The 21,045-nt window shown below is 36.5% G+C and overlaps 2 protein-coding genes across 2 annotated transcripts; both read left to right on the plus strand.

Annotated features, from left to right (window-relative positions):
- The first annotated feature begins 827 nt into the window (after positions 1 to 827).
- LOC139126667 (dynein axonemal heavy chain 2-like) lies at positions 828 to 6,196 on the plus strand. The gene is made up of 5 exons (XM_070692727.1): positions 828 to 927; positions 1,403 to 1,602; positions 2,221 to 2,377; positions 3,044 to 3,218; positions 6,084 to 6,196. The coding sequence occupies exons 2-5, from the start codon at positions 1,547 to 1,549 to the stop codon at positions 6,092 to 6,094; spliced, it is 399 nt and encodes a 132-aa protein (XP_070548828.1). The 5' UTR covers positions 828 to 927; positions 1,403 to 1,546; the 3' UTR covers positions 6,095 to 6,196.
- LOC139126666 (dynein axonemal heavy chain 2-like) lies at positions 6,091 to 19,801 on the plus strand. The gene is made up of 8 exons (XM_070692726.1): positions 6,091 to 6,242; positions 6,775 to 7,019; positions 7,523 to 7,771; positions 9,700 to 9,855; positions 11,585 to 11,696; positions 12,480 to 12,604; positions 14,151 to 14,290; positions 18,207 to 19,801. The coding sequence occupies exons 1-3, from the start codon at positions 6,165 to 6,167 to the stop codon at positions 7,722 to 7,724; spliced, it is 525 nt and encodes a 174-aa protein (XP_070548827.1). The 5' UTR covers positions 6,091 to 6,164; the 3' UTR covers positions 7,725 to 7,771; positions 9,700 to 9,855; positions 11,585 to 11,696; positions 12,480 to 12,604; positions 14,151 to 14,290; positions 18,207 to 19,801.
- The last annotated feature ends 1,244 nt before the right edge of the window (positions 19,802 to 21,045 follow it).

Below are 21,045 nucleotides of genomic sequence, written 5' to 3' on the forward strand. Positions count from 1 at the left end.
AAGAAAAACTTAGTAAACACCTATTGCCTGGTCATGAGGGCGATAGCGCTCGTCTATTACCCTGAGGGGCCGTGTGTTACCAGAAACACATCGCTATTCCCGAGGCCATAGGCCGAGGGGTATAGCGATGTGTTTCTGGTAACACACGGTCACCAGGGGTAACAGACGAGCGCTATAGCCCGAATAAAGACCAGGCTATAGGTGTTTTATAACACAACACATGCTCATGTTGTAATGTTATATAGTTTTTAATGCGTTTTGATATTTTGTACCACAACAATCCACTGTGACAAGTTCATCGGGCGATGTTTCCACTGTGACAGCGGTTTCAGTTGTACATGGTACCACCTTCTTTCAAAACATATTCTAAACTTACCTAGTGACATCCTTAGTTGCACTTTAATCTTTTCCGTCGATGAGCTGTTCAAGTTCCTACGCTGTTGGAATGTTGGAAAATGTTGGAAAATCTGTTTTAGAGGATGTGTCGTCATCTATCCCGGACGCACATCACGTATTAGTCACCGGCCATTGTTGCAAAGCTGCAGACGACACTACGGTCACGTGATCGGGCACTTTTCCAAATTTGGTCAGAACTATTTCCCTAGGGAAATAGCTTTTCAAAAAATGCCCTCTGACGTCACTTTTGTCGATCCGATGGGGACTAGACGTATCTATTTTCTCGTCACGTGACGTATTCTGGCGAATCGCGACACGGAATGAGCATGTGGCGTGTTATAACAATATTTATGGAAGGCTTTTACTGAACTCACTACCTTGGGAGATGTTTCAGTGTCATCATATTTAGAACACTGGTGCCTTTGTTTTCCACAGTTACTGTGAGATTTAGGAAATCCAGAAAGATGCTTTCATCAGAAGATACCAAAGGCTCAACCCACCAGTGTCTTCCTTCGATGCAGATATTGCAATGTTAGTATTTTGTACAGAATAACTTGCATGTCAAAGGTCATATCAAATTGACACAGAATACTTAATATGCAGTGTGCATTATAGACAAAATGTTATAACCTAAAGTTGCGTTGATTTCATTCCATTGATAGCCAATAAACTGGCTCTGGCATAATACCGGTATGTCATATATTCTGACTACTGCAGAGTATTATCAAAAATGGATGTTGAAGACATATTGCGTTATAGTGGTACAAACAAATACATAACATAGGTATTGATATACACACTGTTGTACATACATTTCTGTGTGGTGTTTTGTGGTTACCCAGTCCCATTTGAATTCTGGTTTTCATTCATTGCAATGGTGTAGTGGTAGATGTTCAAATTCAAGGATGGAAGTCACATCCTGAAGACATAACTTTTATGTAACCCATCTATTCCATGGTGTCTTTTTTGGTACTATAACAAATGATTTCTGTATTTTTGTCTGCAGATACACTGAAGTTGCCAACAATGTACAGAAGGAAGAGACGGTTTGAACATTCAGTTTGTGTTGCTGGACTGCTCTCCACTCAAGTTTGCCTTGCTGAGTCACTGCAATGAATGGCAGAATAAGTTCACCACTCTGCTGCGTGACATGGCCAGTCAGAAACTCACCGAGCTGCATGTATTCCTCAAAGACAATGCTGAAAGGTAGGTGCTTGGTGTTCTCTGCTATGCTTGATTTGAGGTCGCCTTGTCTGGTCATAGAATATTCCAAGTGACCCAAAAATGTTAGTTTTTACCCATTAAAAGAACTGAAGCTTGCATAGTATGAAATGTTGACTTGTCACATCACTATGGCATCACACATCTGATTGAGTGTACGACTCTTAAAAGTTACTGTCAAGATATAAATTTACTTTATTTTTTGGACTTGGAGTTTTACCCTGTCAGCTTAGTATGTGGTACCTGCACTCTCTTGTTAGCTTCTAGTTGCCATGATATATGTGTTAAGAGAAGCTGTAGGGGAAGTAGCTGTCAAGTTCTTGTCGTCTGTTTGTATGTACTGTATATTTGTGTGTGTGTGTGTGTCAGTATGTGTGTGTGTGTATGTTTGTGTGTGTTTATATGCTGACTTTTCTTGGAAGCAAAGGCACTAACCAGCATAATAAATGGTTACAGTAGCTCATTATAGATGTTTTTGGGTCAAGGATGGAATTTGTAAAGGTTTTTGTAGTGACACTGTGTAGATTAACACTTTAGAATAGGAGTGTAAGCATTACATATTATGTTGTGATCAAAACATGTACTTTGTGATTGTGTCTACAGGTTGAGCAAACCACCCCAGACCCTGGATGAACTTTGCGATAGTCTGACTCTTCTTGAGATGCTGCAGAATGACTTGACCAAGATAGAGGCCAGGTTCCCACCTCTGCATGAACAGTTTGCTATTCTTGAGAAGTATGATGTCAGCATTCCAGAAGAAGTGAGTGTTTTTTATCATGCTACTTTTGAAGCCATTAATTATTTGAAGTCAATTTGTTGCCTTTATAGAATATGCATGGCCCCAAAAAGATCTAGACAGTTTTTTAAATTTTTCCCAAAATTTTGGTTAAAAACTGTAGCAGATGAAAAGTTATGTCCATTGGTCTAAAATTATCAAAAAAATTACAGAAAATTCATAACAAATTTGTAAATGTTGCCACTGAAATTTTGGTGGGAAAAATTACAACACTCAAAGGGTTAACCAGTGATATTGAAAATTTAAAACTGTGAATACATTCATATGCTAGGTTGAAAATATTGAAGTACACAACGTTGCTCAATGCCAAGTTTGTTTTTTTGGGCAAGTAATGCTAGGTGGTTCTCAGAATTGACAGTGACCCTGATACAGACATAAGTACATTGTTAAGTCTAGTGTCCAAATGTAATCCTAAGCTCAGTTGTTATCAGCTAAAACAGGTAAACTTGATCAAATTTTGTGTCAAGAAAGTAATCTCTCATGTCTTACAGAAGAATAACAACCTGCCAAAATTTAGCTTCAGTAAAAATTGTTCAGTTAAATTTTGCTTGAAATATTTTTGTAATTTCTGCACCACCATGCTCCTGATAATTTAACATCTTGTAACCTTTTTTTTCTGGTTGACTTTAGACTCAGAAGATGTTAGATGATCTGAGTAATGAGTGGGTCAGCTTCCAGCAGTGTCTGATAGACAGTGATGCCATGCTGAAGAAATACAAAGAGAAGTTCAAGAGCGGAGTCATTGCGTCAGTAGAAGAGTTCAAGAAGAATGTTCACAATCTGTATGAAGACTTTCATAGCAATGGTAAGGAATCAATATTACCTGCTGCACTTGTGAGGGTTAGCAAGTACATTGGATTAGATATTGTTATTGAAATAGATTTCAGTATTGAAAAGATATGAATATTGTAAATAATGTAACCCACAGGAATTTCATTCATTTTGTTGATGCAAATGATATTTTTAGCGCATATTTGGTATTTATATAAATACCAAAAAGAGCTGAAATGATGAGTCGGTGGCGTCTGTATGTCTGTATGTATGTAAGTGCGGATGTATGTTCGTCACACACAAAGGCTCCCGTACCGCCAAAGCTACCATCTCAGTATTTGGTGTACAGGTAGATGCAGGGGTTGAGATGTGATGTCGTTCAAATGAACACGTCAGTGTCAAAAATGTGCAATTGAGGTAAGAAAAAGTGAAATCCTGCAAATGTGCAGGAGTGATGGCATGCCAGTAAGAAACAGGCCAACTCCACTGATCTTGAGTCATTTCCTGTTATTGTTTACATATTAACAGACCTGCTGAAACCATAGACAGTAGACGCAGGAAGACCACCTAAACTCAAATTAAGAGGGGCTAGCTGTTTCTGCTATGCATGTTGCTAAAGTTCACCTCCAGTACCTAAGTTTCAGAAGGGACCTTATTTACTTTTGTCATTCTTGTTTTTCTGGTTTAAATATTTCTTGTTGTTTTTCTGGTTGTACTGTGCAGAAATCATTGTCATAACATCAACGTGGAATTTTCCTGCACTGAACAGATAGAAACAACATTTATTGTTGATCTTTGGTACCTATACTGGTATGTACCAATTCTGATTAAATTTGAGCGACACCGTATAATTACTGTTACTGTAACATTATTTTTTGTGTGGCAAGTATGATGTTTCAGTTGGTAAAAAGCTTTGAATTATCATGGCAAACTTTTCAATTTTCCCAACCGATATTGTGGAATTACCAAAAAGCATGTTTAATATCATCCAAGGATTTTCAGATTACAGTGATTGCACTTGTTTCCACTCAAATCACCACACACTACACTACATATGTCTAACACGTGTTTCCACTCAAATCACCACACACTAAGGGACTGGTCAGTTTCTTCAGCCTGGGGGGGCCGGTGGATTCATGGGGGGGGGGGGGGGGTCACCCTGTTTTTGACTTTGGTGATGGGGGGGGTCACCATGTTTTTGAAATGCCCAATAGGGGGGGTCAGTGTGTTTTTGAATTTTGACACAGGCTCATCATTGCCTAAAATGCTAGTGTCAGCCACAAATTTCATCATTCAGTTGTATTTTTCGGCGCGCCCCACAGTAAGTAAGGCTACCCACAATTCTCCATGATCTGTACACACGGAGATCACTCACTGAACTGAAGCAAATTTCTTCTGTACAGAGAACAACTCTGTCCATATTTCAAAATTCTGGCAACATAGTTCTGATCATCATAATTTTCTGATTTCTCACTGTGAATAATGAGAAGATCAACCCTTTTCCGCGGAGGAGATAGCAATTTTGTAATTTTGTCGACATTAAATTTTGACAGCCATACACAATATTTTCAAGGAAACTAAGGGAATAAGTTGCATCTGTGTTGGCGAAAGAAAGGGTATTGATTTTTTTTACTGTTCGTAACAAAGGAAATTTGCATGTCTGACAGGTGGTATGATGAGACCATCTTAGTTGCTGATAACTTTATCTTGACAAGTGTGCAATTTTTAGCACCTCCAAACATCAACTTCTCACTCAATTTTCTCTTGAATTTTAAACATAATCAATAATTTTCGAACATAGTCTTATCAAATAATCCTGAATTGAATTGTAAGTTAAAAATTGTTAAGAAACTGATAAAATTGAAAAAGCCTTTAGCAAAAATGTCTGAGTGAACAAATCAAGGGGAATTGTGGGTGGCCTCACTTACTGTGCGCCCTTCGGGCGCGTAACTTTAATAATCAGTCATATTTTTCAGCACGCCCAACTTTAACATATCAAGCATACATACATCAGAGATATCTGTATGTTCAATATTTTTCAGCGTGCTCTTCAAGCTCATTACTTTTATATATCAGACATTTTTCAGCATGCCCTTCAGGTGCATGACTTTATATACAAGGCATATATATCGGAGATATCAGGATGTTTCATATTTTCGGCGCGCCATACTTTAATATTTCAGAGATATCTTGATGTTTGCTAAGTGAAAGTGTACCATTATGAAATCTGCATTTCATATGAAAAGGATGACAAATTCCTGATACTTTTCTGTTCTCTCTATGAGAATTCAGTATGAGAAAGCAACATGCACAAATATTTCACAATATATATTTGATACAGTGACTTATTTTAGAAATAGAAAAATGACAAGATATCTTTCCTTCTCATTGATGCAATTATTTTCCTTTGTGTCACTGGTTTTCTGTAGAAAGATGCTTTTTTATTAACAAAATAACAGTTAAAAAAGGCAGTTTTTGTCATTATTACCTGTGCTTTTATGACAGGTGATGTTAAATACATGCGCTTCAAAATAACCCATTTGCGGCAGGCTGGAGTTAAATCTGCGCAGAAACGTTCTAAAGCATGTGCGTGTCCGAATTCGTCGCACTTTACCTTAAGGACAGATTTATCAAACCAAAAGTTACCTTTTGAATAGAATTACACCTGTCTATTAAGGACACCTCCATATTAAGGACACTTTTTCAATTCCTGCAGGTATCCTTAAAGTTAAAAGACAGGTTTCACTGTACGTGTATTTGCCCCTCTATAAAGTCAGTCCTGTTTTTGACTATAATGGACAGTAAACCTCTCGTCTCACAGAGAATGAATTAGTACATCTTTCAGCTATTCATCTACCATATTACAACCTCTATGTAACATTTTTTCATGGCATCACAGGCATCAGCTGAGATCCTGCAACGACTGTTTGACAAGTATCTGACCAAGATCTTGGAATTCAAGAAGCAGAATTGCAATGAAATGGTGGCAGTCTCTGAACTCAATGGTGTGGCTTCTCTCTACAAACTTTTTGAAACCCTGGCCACTGAGAAGAATTGGGTGAGTAAGATTGTAGACTTGCACTGTCCTAAACATGATTTGAATTTTCACTTCTCAGACAAATCTTGCTGTAATTAACATTGCAGTGTTTTACACTAGTGTGCTTGTACAACTTCAGCTATGAAATGAACAGACAAGGAGAGGAAGGTTAAAAATGAAATTGTTAAAAAAATAGAATACTGCAAATATGAAGAATAAAACTGAGCTGTCATATGTATTCAAGGAACTTAAAGTTCCTACTGTTTATGCATATATTTGCATACAGTCTGATGGAGCTCACAATCAAATGTACAGTAATTCCTCATTTAATCAGAATCCATCAACCTCCCCATGGAGAACCGAAGGAAGAATACGTGTACAAACACAGGATTAAGACACCAAATATGTCAATGATGAGAAAAGACACAATCAGGTCCACTTCGAGAAAAAAAACATAGTTTTAAATAAATTCCCTATATGTCACATGAATTTCCACAGGGTTAGGTGGGATTGGGGACAAGCACGCATTTATTTTTATGTCTACGTCTTTCAGGTGAGCCGGCATGACAAAGAAAACTATGAATGCATGCATGAGCTGTGGTACCTGTTCTGTGTGATATGGTCTGTTTGTGCCTCGGTTGATGAAGACGGTAGAAAGAAGATAGACAACTATATCAGAGAAATTGAAGGCACCTTCCCAAACAAAGACAGCATCTATGCATACTTTTTGGATGTCAAGAATAAAACTTGGGCTCATTTGGAAGATAAACTGAGAGGAGGTTGGAGATGTCAACCAAAGTAAGTTCATCTTCAGAACTCAAAGTTTCCATCCCTATTTTATATTGTAACGGTCCAACTTTGATCATGGAATAAAGGGATTGTTCCAAAATCTGACTGCAAGTGGTATAAAGATGTCAAAAGTGTTCAAAGAGGGAACATAAAGTATAATAGGTCCTAGATTCTGTTAGGTGAAACTGCTAACCAGACTACTGCCCTCACACAATGTAATGGAGAATACTTTTGTTTTCAGGCAAAAGTATTAAACCAATTGTTGCCGGTAATATTTGTCTCCTAATGAAATTACAAATGTTTAACAAAGAAAGTATGCAGTCATTGTGCTTCTACAAAGCAGGAGTGCACAGGTGTGTGTTGTTTTTTTTTTTGAACGATTACAAAGACAATGAGAACATGTAAACTGCTGAAAGCATCATATAGTCAGCTTTTGTCTGGTGTATCAATATCAAATAAAAATACATGTTTCTCAAATACATTTGAAGGATGTTTCTCCCTTTTCTCTACAGCCTACCATTCTATCGTATCATAGTGCCTATACTGTTGACAGTTCGCTATGACTTCCTGGTGAACACTCTGATACAAGCTGTCCATCCTGTCCTGATGGTTGGACCAGTCGGCACAGGCAAGACCTCGGTGGCCCAGGCTGTCCTTGGCAAGCTAGAAGTACAACGTGCTGACCATCAACATGGCAGCCCAGACTTCATCTAATAAGGTCCAAGACATCATTGATAGTAGAGTTGAAAAGAGAACCAAAGGTGAGATTTCTGCATGTGTTTAAATGGTATAGTTTAGTCATTCATTCTGTATACCCATGCTGAACAGATGCTGTTCTGAATCCTTCGAGTGCTGCGATTTTCCCCAGATATTCATGATGCATAAATAGTCATTAGCATAAGATCAGAAAGATAGGCAGGTGCTTGATCGTGCAAAATTTTATACACAAAAAGAAGAATTTTGAAATTAATTCTAGCATGGATAGCACTGTGGTCTTTCAGTGTTTGTACGATTTAAAACATTTCTAATATGACCAATTCTATGTAGAGCAAACGATGCACACTGACATAATTTCAAACTTTGAGTACTCATATCTGCACAGCAATTTAAATAAACACCAAGATCACGGACAGATTTCGACATAGTGACATCAGTGGTCCCTACTCGAAGAGATGACAGATCAACTGATTTCTTAAACTTTGAACAGAAGTGGATTACTGCTGTCTTGGCATCATTCAAAACCAAACGATTTTCAATCATCCATTGACGAATATCATCAATACAATGTTCAACTATGAATGATAAGTCGACAGCACGCTCACATGTCAGATACAACTGAGTATCATCTGCAAATAACATCAAATCCAGTGCATGTTTGATAATTATGTCTTCTAATGGTGTCGCGTACAGCGTGAAAAGTATTGGGCCCCGCCCACTTCTCTGAGGGACACTACAATCAAGATCACTTGGTGTTGACAGTATACCATCAATACACACAGTCTGAGTTCTATCACATAGGTAGGACTGAAACCAAGCAAGTGCCTTGCCCTTAATGCCAAACCTGTGCTCTAAGCGATACAACAATACCTTGTGATTGATTGTGTTGAACGTAGTGGTCAAATCAAGTAGTGAAAGAATAACTGCTTTATGACTGTCAAGTGCCTTGATGTGAATGCAAATCATGCATTGATTTGAATAGGAACATTTGGGGAGTTAGCGGGCGGGTGATGAACGATGTACTGACTGGTTTCCATGTAACCCTTCAATGTTTTCAACGTCAAAGTAGACACTTAACACTAGATGTAAAATATCTGTAAAATCTGTTTGATCCTGGTCAATAATGGTATAATTGTTTGAAAATGCCCTGCATGTAACAAAATATCCTATCATAAACTGTGAAGAGGCATGTAATAAAATTATTATTGTCTGAATACATGGGTTTATGTGCCCTGGCAGCAGAGAGAAAATTTGCCTGACGCCAGGAGGGCGCATTGTCACCTGCTCTCGGGAACACAAACCAATGTATGTATTCAGGCAATAATATATATTATTATACACCTACTGCCGTAACCTATGGGAGTTTGACCGTCCAATAACTTTCCATATTTTGTATAGTACGTGGAGTCCCGAATACGGGAGACGCGCGACGCGCCTGTTTGACCTTTGACCTAGCGATTGTTGGATGTAAACAAACTATTTTACGGTGAGTTATAAACATAATAACAACTTCCACCAAAATGTATTCATAGTACAAGGTTTGAAACACGCGAAAACACAAAACTGAGTCTAAATGCCATTGATTTTTTTTAAAAACTAATAAATTTGAAAAACATTCAGCGAAGTTTGCTTGTACTGCACTGAAAATTAATTGGCTTTGTGCCAACGCAAGGGACTTGTACGGCGCGGAGCATTAGTCACGCACGTTCCACTCATATCACGCGTACCGCATCCCTCAAGTTACCATAGAATTAGTTTATACGGACGATTAATGAAAGGAGGTGTATAATAATTGGGTTATACACAAAATACGGCCCTGTATGGACTCGGGCTCAGTGAGTGACGTATTGGACTCGCCTTCGGCTCGTCCAATACGTCACTCACTGAGCCCTCGTCCATACAGGGCCGTATTTTGTGAATAACCCTAAATTATTTAAAATTGACCACAAATCTAACTGATGGAATCTTTCAGGTTAATGTAATGGAGGGATTGGGTGTGACCAGCTTTACGAATGGAAGAGTAACAGAATCACAGAAAACTGTGAGTGTTGATGTGAATGGCTCTGGAGATGATCCCTTCCTGTCTATCTACTGGGTATAAGCACCATTTGAATACCTAGATAACAAGGTGAGTCAACCTGAAATGTGTTCCCTTTGAGCCTATCTATTGGGTAGTACCATTTGAATATCTTGGTAACAAGGTTAGTCATATTTCAAATGTACTACAACCTGCAATGTGACCCCTTTGAGCCTATCTACTGGGTAGCACCATTTGCATACCTCAATAGCAAGGTGTGTCATACTAGAAATGAACTACAACCTGAAATGTGATCCTTTCAAGAATGTTTACTAGGTATATCCCTTTTCCTGCCAAGTCCATATTTCACCGCCAGGTCAAGATGGTTAAAGTTAATGAAACACAACATATTCCGTATGGTGTATTTTAACATAATACTGTAAATTTGAAAGCTGTTGAAAACATAAATACTGTAAACTTGATTTTTTTGGACGAAAGATGTTATAACAGACCAAGCTAAGTGGGTGAAAATACGTCATGTTCTAGCTCAGTACTGCTTTTTAGCTCATATTTGGTTTTATATATAAATACCAAAAAGAGCTATATGATGAGTCGGTGGCGTCTGTATGTCTGTATATTTGTGGGTATGTATGTGCGGATGTATGTCCGTCACACACAAAGGCTCCCATACCGCCAAAGCTACCGTCTCAGTGTTTGATGTACAGGTTGATGCAGGGGTTGAGATGTGAATTTGTTCAAATGAACACATCAGTGTCAAAAATGTGCAAATGAAGTAAGAAAAAGGGAAATCCTGCAAATGTGCAGGAGTTGTTGCAGTATACGTAACTGAATCAGCCCACACATCTGAATAAGAGGATTTTGACCTTTAACCTATTCGTATGCAGGGTACCTATTATGTTTGGGAGTGATAGCAGTAACTGAAACAGCTAACTGGTCATTTCCTGTCATTGTTTATGAACTGTGACATATTAACATACCTGCTGAAACCATGGATATCTATTTTTGTACATCCATGGTTGAAAGATTCTCTGCTTATTTACTTTTGTCATTCTTGTTTTTCTGGTTTAAATATTTTTTGTTGTTTTTCTGGTTGTACTGTGCAGAAATCATTGTCACAACATCAACATAGAATTTTCTTGCACTGAACAGATGGAAACAACACTTGTTGTTGATCTTTGGTATGTACCAATTCTGATCAAATTTGAGCGACACCGTATAGTTGCGGTATTTTTACTGACTTGGCTGATGGGGAAGTGATACTGTCTGGCTGGAAAAGGGATATAGTACCATTTGAATACTTTGATGACAATTAAGGTGAATTCATATAACAAATAAACCACAACCTGAAGTGTGATCCCTTCCAGCCTATCTATTGGGTAGCACCATTTGAAAATGTAATGTTGAAAAAGATATAATCAGTTACTGGTCCTTTCAAAAGTTGTGTGTTTTTTTACTTCCTTTTTCCCTTAGCTGTTTGGAATGAGAGTACTATGACAGTTATTGTATGGTTCAGTGACTGCTGTATACATGCCCTGTCTGTTTACCAGTGTATTTGGATGAATGAAAGGCAGCTTGACACAATGACGCAGGTAACTTTTCTGAATGAGATGATATATGAATCATTCATTGTGACAGGTTGTTTGCTAGTAGTCTATTTTGGAACATTGTGATGAGGTTTTTGTTGAACACTTCACAGACAGAAAAAGAGGTGAAATGTACTGTACAGTACTATTTCCTAAACTGATGTCAGTGATGACCAGAAACAAATCGTACTTTCTTAGAGTAAATTTGCAACTATACTGTTGTACTTGAATTTCAGCTCACAGCCTATGGTGGTGTACTTGAATACACAGTGACCTATAGTAACCTGAGAGGATCGTGATGTACATGTAACTGCAATACCAATAAGAAGACCTGATCTTGTTTTGTCTGTAAGTTGTAAACTGGAGTCTCTCTTCTACCCTTGAACACTTACTGACTTTGATCTCCATTTTCTTGACTTTTTAATACTTGTATTACTAATGAGATTGATCACAGAGAGAGCAAATTGTTTCAAACAATTTCAAATCCAACGGAAAATGAAGAATTGCACAGTATGAATTAGATATTACAAATTTTGGTACCAGAGAAACAAATTACCTAAGATTTACTGATATTTGAAATTCAAAATGGCTGCCATCCCTGTGATAACTCTATGAAGAAAAATACAATGTTTATTTTTCAAAAACCTAAGACAGTGAAGTTTTTCTTTCACCAAAGGCTTTAAAATGAGCCCCCACAAGTGGTAGATCAGAAAAGAATTGGAAAATTTGAGAGTCCGAATATCTGTCCCCGAGGCGCATTCTACCTTAACAATTTTGATCAGACATGTCTGGCAATGGTTCTACTCCGGAATAAAAAGGAAACGATGCATTCTACATACTCAGTATGCCCAAATAATCACGTGATGCCGGTACAAACAAACCCACATGTGCATTAACGAGTATGGAAATACACATTCGTCTACCCGCGTTTGCGCACATGGCCTTGTTTGTACCGTGGTTGATTTGAATTCCGGGTTTGGCCTATTGATGAATATCATTGTTTCAAACAGAACAGATGCAAAGATGTTACTTTCTCCATCCTGGTCAATCAATCCTTCACAATTATAAGTGGGAAGAGTTCTATTGTTCTCAATATGTTAATATCTGTTTGGTTTATTGTATGATTCACAGGACTGTAAACACAATACTTTGAGTGATCATTGTGAAATTTGTGAGACTTGGTACGTGCATGATGCCACTGGTGGAAATCCTGATGATTGTCAGATCTACTCATGTCCTGAATCCAACTTGTACATGTAAGTATAACAAGTACACTAATTTATAGTAACAAGAGACTATTACAATCTGAAACCATTCATTGCAGTTTACACACATGATGCTTTAACCTTTGTCACGAAGTGTAATTCTAATCAGAGTGACAACAATTTCAATGTCAAGGGTGAGTAAATTGTTTTAAGATCTCCAGCCAACAGGCTAGGTAGCTTAAAAGAGATCACTCACCCAGCGTTAAGATCTACTTGCTGACTAGTCAACATGTAGTCAGCAGATGATACTTCACTGGTTTGTTTGGAAAGTTGAAAAATAAACTAGAAGTCTATCAGTTTTAGCCAGTGGATTTGCTCACCCCTGAAGATCTATCATCATTTAGGAATGGTATTTTCTTATATCATTAATCCAATGAAGTATAGACGAAAAATCTAATTCAAAATAAATTATTCTCTGCCAACCACTGAGATGCCCCTGCCAGGTTGACTAGGCTGTGAAATCGCTGACACTACAGACGTGTGTGGTTGAAATATCAAAGCCCATCTGATGTGATTACTGTAAAATTCCTATTGAAGCCATCTCCTCAATCGTCAATTTATGGTACTATCTATCAGAATCTCTTTAATATTACTGTATCAATCAAGTATCTTTTACCCTAAGGCTGTCAAGTTATCGAAAGGGGAATTTACACGTGTGTTTAAGTCCAGAGTTGACACCGGAATAGATTTAATCCTGTGTCAGTTGGACATGTGAACAGACAACACCAAACTAACAAAGAACTAAAATTAATTCAGTGTCGGAGGGCTGGTCCAGGTTCGGTGCTCCGTACTAAACAATGGCCTATTTACACGTGTGACCAGAACACCGAACTAAACGCCGAACTATATCCTGTCTTCGGGCTTGCGGTCATTACCACAATGTACGGTGTTCAAGCACAGGGCCGTGGTTCAAGTAAGAATCTATCGTGATCACGGCAACAATTGGTCACAGGAAGAGATCAGGCTACTAATTTCAATCTATATTGATGAAAATGTCATCCGTATGATGGACGGCACGTCGAGGGATCAGCAAGTGTATGAAGTCGTCGCTGCCAATTCAAGCAGGAGAAGGGACTCGAGAGGACAGCGGAACAATGCCACAACAAAATCAAATGGTTGTGAGCTCAGTTCAAGTCTGTGTCCGACAACAACGTTAACCGTTGTAGTGAATGTGCAGAGCTAGAAAAACGATGCCATTTTACGATGAGTTGTATGTAGTAAAGAGAAACTGGTAGTAAATTTAGGGAAAGCAACTCCACACATTGTTTATATTTGGGTTGTTTGCGTTTTGTTTATGATATTGTGTATAATATGCCTGTTCCATGAAGTTTTCAATAATGTTTGCACCTAGTATATACATAACCTACATTAACAAACCAAATATTCCATTATTGGCTATCCTAGCAAGTATTAGAAATGAGAATCTCAGGTTCATCACTAGGAAGGGTAGTTTTAACAAAATCATTTCATAAAGTTATGACTACTGTGTTCTTGTGGCATTTTTAACAAACTCAGTCTTCGATTTTGATTATTACAGTTGTCAAGTCCAAAAACATAGTGACATTTGAAGTAGATGGAGATTTTACGGGCTACAGCTCAGGAAGTGATACGTCCATCAACTGACACAAATGTCAGTTCATGTATACCGTATATTCTAATTTACCACAGACCTGTAAGGTAAGTTGGCGCCTTGAAAATGAAAAACTTACATTTTTGCATAGACCTTTCTGAGGCAAAATTAAGAATAAACTTAGTGGTTTCTCAACAAATTTTGGTACTACAGAAACAAATTGCCCAACGTTTGCTGATATTTCAAATTCAAAATGGCCACTATCCTGTGTTAACTCTATGGGGAAAGTCAAATTCCTGATTTTCCCAAAACTGAGCTTGTGAGAACTTTCTTTTATTCCGTAAGCCTCAAAATGAGCCCCCACTCCCCACCCTACTTGGCAGGCCAAAGGAATATTGTAGAAGTTTTAAGAATCTGATTATCTGTTCCCTGAGTTGTATTCTACCTTAAAATACTTGTTAGAGATGGGACATGTTAAAGTGCCAACATTGTGCAGCATTTTTAGCTCACATTGGTATACCAATATGAGGTAATCGTATAAGCTGAATCAGTTCATTTGCATGCCATTTGCATGTCTGTATGTATGTATGTATGTATGTATGTATGTATGTATGTCCGTCCACGTCAAAAACAGCTAAACCGCAGCACCTACTGTCTTAATATTTGGTGTACAGGTGCACCTAGGGGTGGAGATGTGAATTTGTTCAAATGAACATGTCAGTGCCAAAAATATGCAAATGAGGGGAAAAAAGGAAAAACCCTGCAAATTGCTAAAACTCTGTAACCGTTGGTCAGATTGGGTTGAAACTTGGTGTGCAGGTTCCTTTAGGCATTTTAAAGTAGGTGTTAAAAATTTAGGATGAAATTTGCATGTTTCTATTTTTAGGGTAATTTTTTCAGTTTTTAGTCAAAAAATGTTTTCTCTGAAACCACTCATCTGATTGCTTTGAAAGTTGGTACACATCTTCCTCAGGATGACCTCAGTCAAGTCTATTCAAAATGAATTGAAATTTTAATATTTGTAATTTTGGGGCAATTTTCCAAATTTTTGGTCAAAACTTTTTTTATTGAAAAATTGCTAATCTGATAGCTTTGATATTTGGTATACAGGTTCCTAAGGTTGATCAAAATCAGTTTAATGAATATCGTGAAGATATCTTGAATTTTGTATTTTTGCTGAATTTTTTGGTTACTTTTCTCATTTTAAGTAAAATTTCTTCTTCTCTGAAACCGCTAGCCCAATTGCTCTCAAATTTAGATTGGATGTTTGCAAGGTTGTTACCCTTCTAATTGTTGAAATTATGACAAAATTTGAAATATTACTGTTTTAGGGCAATTTTTGTCGTTTTGGTCAAAAATTCTGAAAAGATTTATTCTTTTTAAAGCCCCTGGACAGACAGCTTTTATATTTGATGTACAGATGTCAGAAGAGATGACGATAGTTAGATATGTGGAAATTGTCCTGAAATATACAAACTTGTATTTTTAAGACAATTTTGTTATTTTGGTCAAGAAAAATTGTTCTCAAAATTTCTTTTCTGATAGCTTTGTAATTTGATACAAAAGTCCGGAGAGATGTTATGAGATAAATTTTCTGCTCAAAGTGTTGGGAAACCCCCAAATTTTATATTTTAGGTAATTTTCTTTTGTGACCTTAAATGACCTACACCAACCCAGGATATGTTGTGAGAGAGTTTTGAAGGCTGTGAACATAATTTTGTCATATTTAATATCAATTTGTAGTAAAATTTGATCCAGAAAACAAAGCTGAGGTAAATTTTTTCATTGCAAACCAATTTTTGTAACTTTTGCATATAAGACACACAAGAACTGTATGAGAAATTAGGATCCAGGATAATTCCAGATGTCGTAATTCCCCCCCCCCCGGCAGTGGAAGGCATTTCACCATTTGTAACTTATTTAAGTGCTGTTTACATTCAAATGATAGCACTCATAGCATAAATTAAAACATCCCCAAGGTTGTAAATACATTTCCTGCCATGCCAGCTGGTTTTATGTAAGGGGTGGAACATTTGATATTCAGGAGGGGGTAGGGGATAGTAGATTGATTTAGGTAGCGTTAGTTTTTACCAGATCCCTTGTACATTTTTTCCCACTCTCCAACCTTTTCTTTTGTCAAGCTTCTCTGGCTAATTTTTTTAGCTCCGCTGTCAGAGACGCGGAGCTTATCCGATAGGCTGATTGTCGTTCGTCCGTCAACAATTGCCTTCTCCTCTGAAACTGCAAGTCCAATTGCTTTGAAATTTTATATGCAGTTCACTTGGGATGACCTCACTTAAGTTTGTTCAAATTATGGTGAAATTTGCATATTTGTATTTTTGGGGCATTTTTTGGTGTTTTTGGTAAAAAAATCTTCTTCTCTGAAACCGCTTGTCCGATTGCTTTGAAATTTGATATGCAGTTTACTTAGGGTGACTTCAGTCAGATTTGTTCAAATCGTGGTGAAATTTGCATACTTGTATTTTTAAGGCAATTTTTGTCATTTTTAGTAAAAAAATCTTTAAAAATCTTCTTCTTCAAAACTACCAGTCAGATAGCTTTGATATTTGGTACATATGTCCCTAGGGATGATCTATTTCAGATTTGTTCAAATTGTGCAGAAATATGCAAATTTGCATTTTTAAGGCAATTTTTGCTATTTTTGGTCAAAAAATGTATTTCTCAAAAAGTACTGGTCTGATAGTTTTGAAATTCAGTATACAGGTTTCTATAGGTGAACTAAGTAATATATATTGAATTTCTGATGAAATCTGTAATTTTGTATTTTTGGGGCAATTTTTTCCATTTTTGGTCAAAAAATGTGTATTTCCAAAACTATTCATCTGATAGCTTTGCAATTTTGTATACACGTTCCTACAGATCACCTTAATGATATTTATTGAAATTATGATGAAATCTGCAATTTTGTAATTTTGGGCAAATTTTGCCATTTTTGGTCAAAAAATGTGTTTCTCAAAAAGTGGTCTGAAAGCTTTGAAATTTGGTACACAGGTTTCTACAGATGAGCTAAGTAATATATATTGAATTTCTGATGAAATCTGTAATTTTGTATTTTTGGGGCAATTTTAGCCATTTTTGGTCAAAACATAATAATTATGTTTCTCATAAAGTACTGGTCTAACAGCTTTGAAATTTGGTATACAGGTTTCTATAGATGAACTAAATTTGATCTTTTGAAATTATGATGAAATCTGCAATTTTTATTTTTGGGGGCAATTGTTGCCATTTTTGGTCAGAAAATTTTATTCTCAAAAAACTACTCGTCAGATAGCTTTGGTTGACATGTTCTTAGGGATGATCCGCTGTGATATATTCAAAGTATGATGAAATCTTCAATTGTGTATTTTTGCAGCTATTTTTGCCACTTTTTCTGGCCACTGCATTAAGCTATCAAAGATTTCCACCTCCTTCATCAACATGTGTCAAAAATAGTTATTCTCTATAAAACACAGCGGAGCTATATCGGCTGTAGTGTAGGTCGCTTGTTGTTGACATTTGCTTATGTATGTAGGATCTGCTTGTCCCATTGCTGTAGAAGTTGATATGCACGTTCCTAAAGATGACCTCCAGTACCCAGTTGCAGACCTTATTTGCTTTTGTCATTTTTGTTTTTCTGGTTTAAATATTTCTTGAATTTACCAATTCAAACCGAATGTGAGCACACTGTCCTTGACGGTATTGTTTGCAATTGCAATAGTATAATGCTAACCCTACTTTACATCCTGGCATTTTTCATTTGTATGAATCCCTCAGTGCTATGCAACTGCCAACAATACTCTAATGCATTGAATTTTGATCTGTATTACAAGTGGAAATATTTTCAAAGCCAAAGTTTGTGTTTTAAAGCAGCAAGATGGGAAATTTCAACATTGCATGGTACAAAAATACTGAATTGTAAATTCTTGCTTGGGAAATAAACCTTGTCAGTTTCCATACATGCAACAAAATGAGAATTATGTGATTTCTACTTCACTGAGCTACAAGTCTCTCTTTTATTTCTAGACGGAGCTGACCACAAAGGTATAAGCACAAGTGAGAGCTACGTTGGATGCATACGAGATTTAATTCTTGGAGAAAGCTCTTCAGCAGTGAACTTCAATGAGGCATCTAAGATAGAAGGAGCAGTACAACTCAACAGCTGTCCATTGTCATAAGAAGCTTACCACACAGTATCACAATGGCTGTAATTCAGTGTTTATTAAAGTAAATATGTTAATCACATTTATGTGAAAGGATACAATATTTTTGAACATTTTCTCTGCTCTGGAACATTTCATTGTCCAGTTTAAACAATCTAGTAACAACGTTGTACTTTACTTGACAGTAAATTTGTGATGAAAGGGGTTGAAATTATTGTGGATAGAATCTCCATGTATCTTTTCTGCATTTGACAATTGTCTGTTTAAAATTAACAAAATGAGAGACATTACAGCAGTAAAGCACACTCAGTGATGGCTATACCATGATATTTTTAATTGTTCATGACACACATTCAACAGTGATAGTCACCATGTGCATGGAGTGAACTTGTCCAAACCGAGTGGTATACCTGTTGCTGAGGTGGTTTAATACTATATCATATAGGATATTGAAATTCTGGCATAAAACATTAACAGAGGGATTCATCTGTAACTAACAGCTTCAATGTGTTTGAACTGTGCTATATTTTGACTGTAGCAATGTTATAATGGCATCCCAATCAATCAGCTTGCAATATTGAAATTCTGGCATGAAATGTTTAGGAATTCATCTCTAAGGGACGATTCAGAATTTACTTCCAGGGGGGGGTTGGAGGATTTTCTATTTCTCGGTGATTTTTTTCCATGGCCCCCCCTAGTAAATTATAGAAAAAATCTATGGCCCCCCCTCATCTTTCCTGTTTTTTTTTCCATGGCCCCCCCCCCCTAATATATACATGCATGCTTATACATTATAGACATATCCAGTCTAACAAGTTGCAGGAACTGTAGTGGACATTAATCGATGATATAACAAATCATTTCAGGGTTATGTGACTATAAAAAGAATGATTTGCAGGGACTGCAAGTGGCACACTTTTGGAAAGGGTAGCAATAAACATATCCGGTTGTAAATTTTTGAAGAAAAAATAATTACTAAATATGAATACTTTTTTCGTTATGTCTCACTGATACATATGATGCACACAAAGACAAGCAAAGATGTCAGTTAGAAATGGTGAACAGAAAATCAGAGGAGCAGATAATTGGCAAAGTGATATATATCTTGAAGTTTTATGGTACATCAATTGCAGATATCCAGATATTTCTGGAAAGTGAGATGTACATGCACACGTTCAGCATACATTTTTATTTGATGATGCTGAATATTTGCAGACTCACGGTGAAAGTTTTAAACATTAGGAATTAAAATTGGTGAAAGCCAACTTGTTTTTAATTTTCTCTTTTTTTCTAATTTGGTTATCATAAAACCAAGTAGCTGCCACTGAAAGCAACAATGCTGAGGAATATTTTAGAACATTTCTTGAACAAAACACCTTATCCAAAACATGAATTCACATGTTATTCTGCTCATTCCATTCACAATCCAATGTTCATATTAAAATGCAGATAACCCTGTGTAAGTCAAATTATCCATTTTGTCATTTGTCAGCAGTATTTTTCAAAATTGACAGAGCATTCATATTTCAAATTTTTTTAACAAACTTTTATTTTAAAATAGTCATGATGTGCATGTTTTCAGATGACACGAAACAATACATGTTAATTTGTTTTTTGGCCTTTTCTGCCAGCCGCCACTGTGAAATCTTTGATTATACATATCAGAATGAATGGGACACAAAAGTATTAGCATTAATACACAATGTGTAAGCCTATCCACATTTCTCCTAGCCTCATACACACTGAGATCACTTCTTGGACTACAGCAAATTTCTTGTGTACACAATATTTCAACAATCCGACACCATAGCATTGGTGCAGTGCCACATGATCTTCTGGATGCACATACAGGATTATTGGAAAATCAACCCTTTTGTAAATTTTTCACCATATATTTTTGACAGTAATACATAATATTTTTATTTTCAACATTAAAAAACTATTCGCTGAAAAGCACCTTGAAGATGAGACGGCCATAAATTTATTTTCCAAAAAGTTTATAGTAGATGTAAGCACTGTAAAAAGTTATGTAGAACATTTAAAAAATTTAGAAAGGGTAAAATTGATGAGAATGAAACATAGAAAAAAGGAGCAGAAAAGAAGAGTAGCAGTAGCAGTAGTTTACTCAAAGGATGAAGTGGGTGTATATTTGGGGTAAAAACCTCAATTTTTGTATTAATGATAAAAATTAATTTAAGTCAAAAACTAGACAGTATTTTCTGAAATGTAATATTTCACTTGAAAGGATAGTATTCATGTAGAAAAAAACAACTATTTTATTTGGCATTATCCATCTTCATTTTAAAATTGTAGGGATTTAAAGACTGACACTCTCATAATTTATTAAAATCATGATCAGCAAAATTAAAATGCCTCTTATTCAAAATGCCTCTTATTAAAAATGTAAGAGCTTTATTGCCAAACAAAACCAATTGATAGTTGTTGTGTTATATAGCATTTAAAAAACATAATGTGAAATTTCAGAAAATTTGACCCAGCCGGAGTGGAGTTAAATTCTTTGGAAATTTTGAAATTGGGAGGCAAAAGAAGCCAAGAAATCGGGTGATTTGCATACATTTGCATAGATTAACACTTCTTTATCATGCAACTTTCAACTGCTTTACAAGCTACAAGGTAAACCCAACCTTAAAAAGACATTTGCTGTAATTTTTAGCATTTGTTCAATGTTCATCTCTGTGTAT

This window comes from Ptychodera flava, unplaced genomic scaffold (assembly GCF_041260155.1).
Source record: "Ptychodera flava strain L36383 unplaced genomic scaffold, AS_Pfla_20210202 Scaffold_116__1_contigs__length_214205_pilon, whole genome shotgun sequence".
NCBI classification, from domain to species: domain Eukaryota; kingdom Metazoa; phylum Hemichordata; class Enteropneusta; family Ptychoderidae; genus Ptychodera; species Ptychodera flava.

Coding starts and splice junctions, on each gene's coding strand:
- LOC139126667 (XM_070692727.1), top strand. CDS start 1,547: ATGGCCAGTCAGAAACTCACCGAGCTGCATGTATTCCTCAAAGACAAT. Junction 1,603..2,220: donor CTCAAAGACAATGCTGAAAG/GTAGGTGCTTGG, acceptor TTGTGTCTACAG/GTTGAGCAAACCACCCCAGA. Junction 2,378..3,043: donor ATGTCAGCATTCCAGAAGAA/GTGAGTGTTTTT, acceptor GGTTGACTTTAG/ACTCAGAAGATGTTAGATGA.
- LOC139126666 (XM_070692726.1), top strand. CDS start 6,165: ATGGTGGCAGTCTCTGAACTCAATGGTGTGGCTTCTCTCTACAAACTT. Junction 6,243..6,774: donor TGGCCACTGAGAAGAATTGG/GTGAGTAAGATT, acceptor TACGTCTTTCAG/GTGAGCCGGCATGACAAAGA. Junction 7,020..7,522: donor GGTTGGAGATGTCAACCAAA/GTAAGTTCATCT, acceptor TTTTCTCTACAG/CCTACCATTCTATCGTATCA.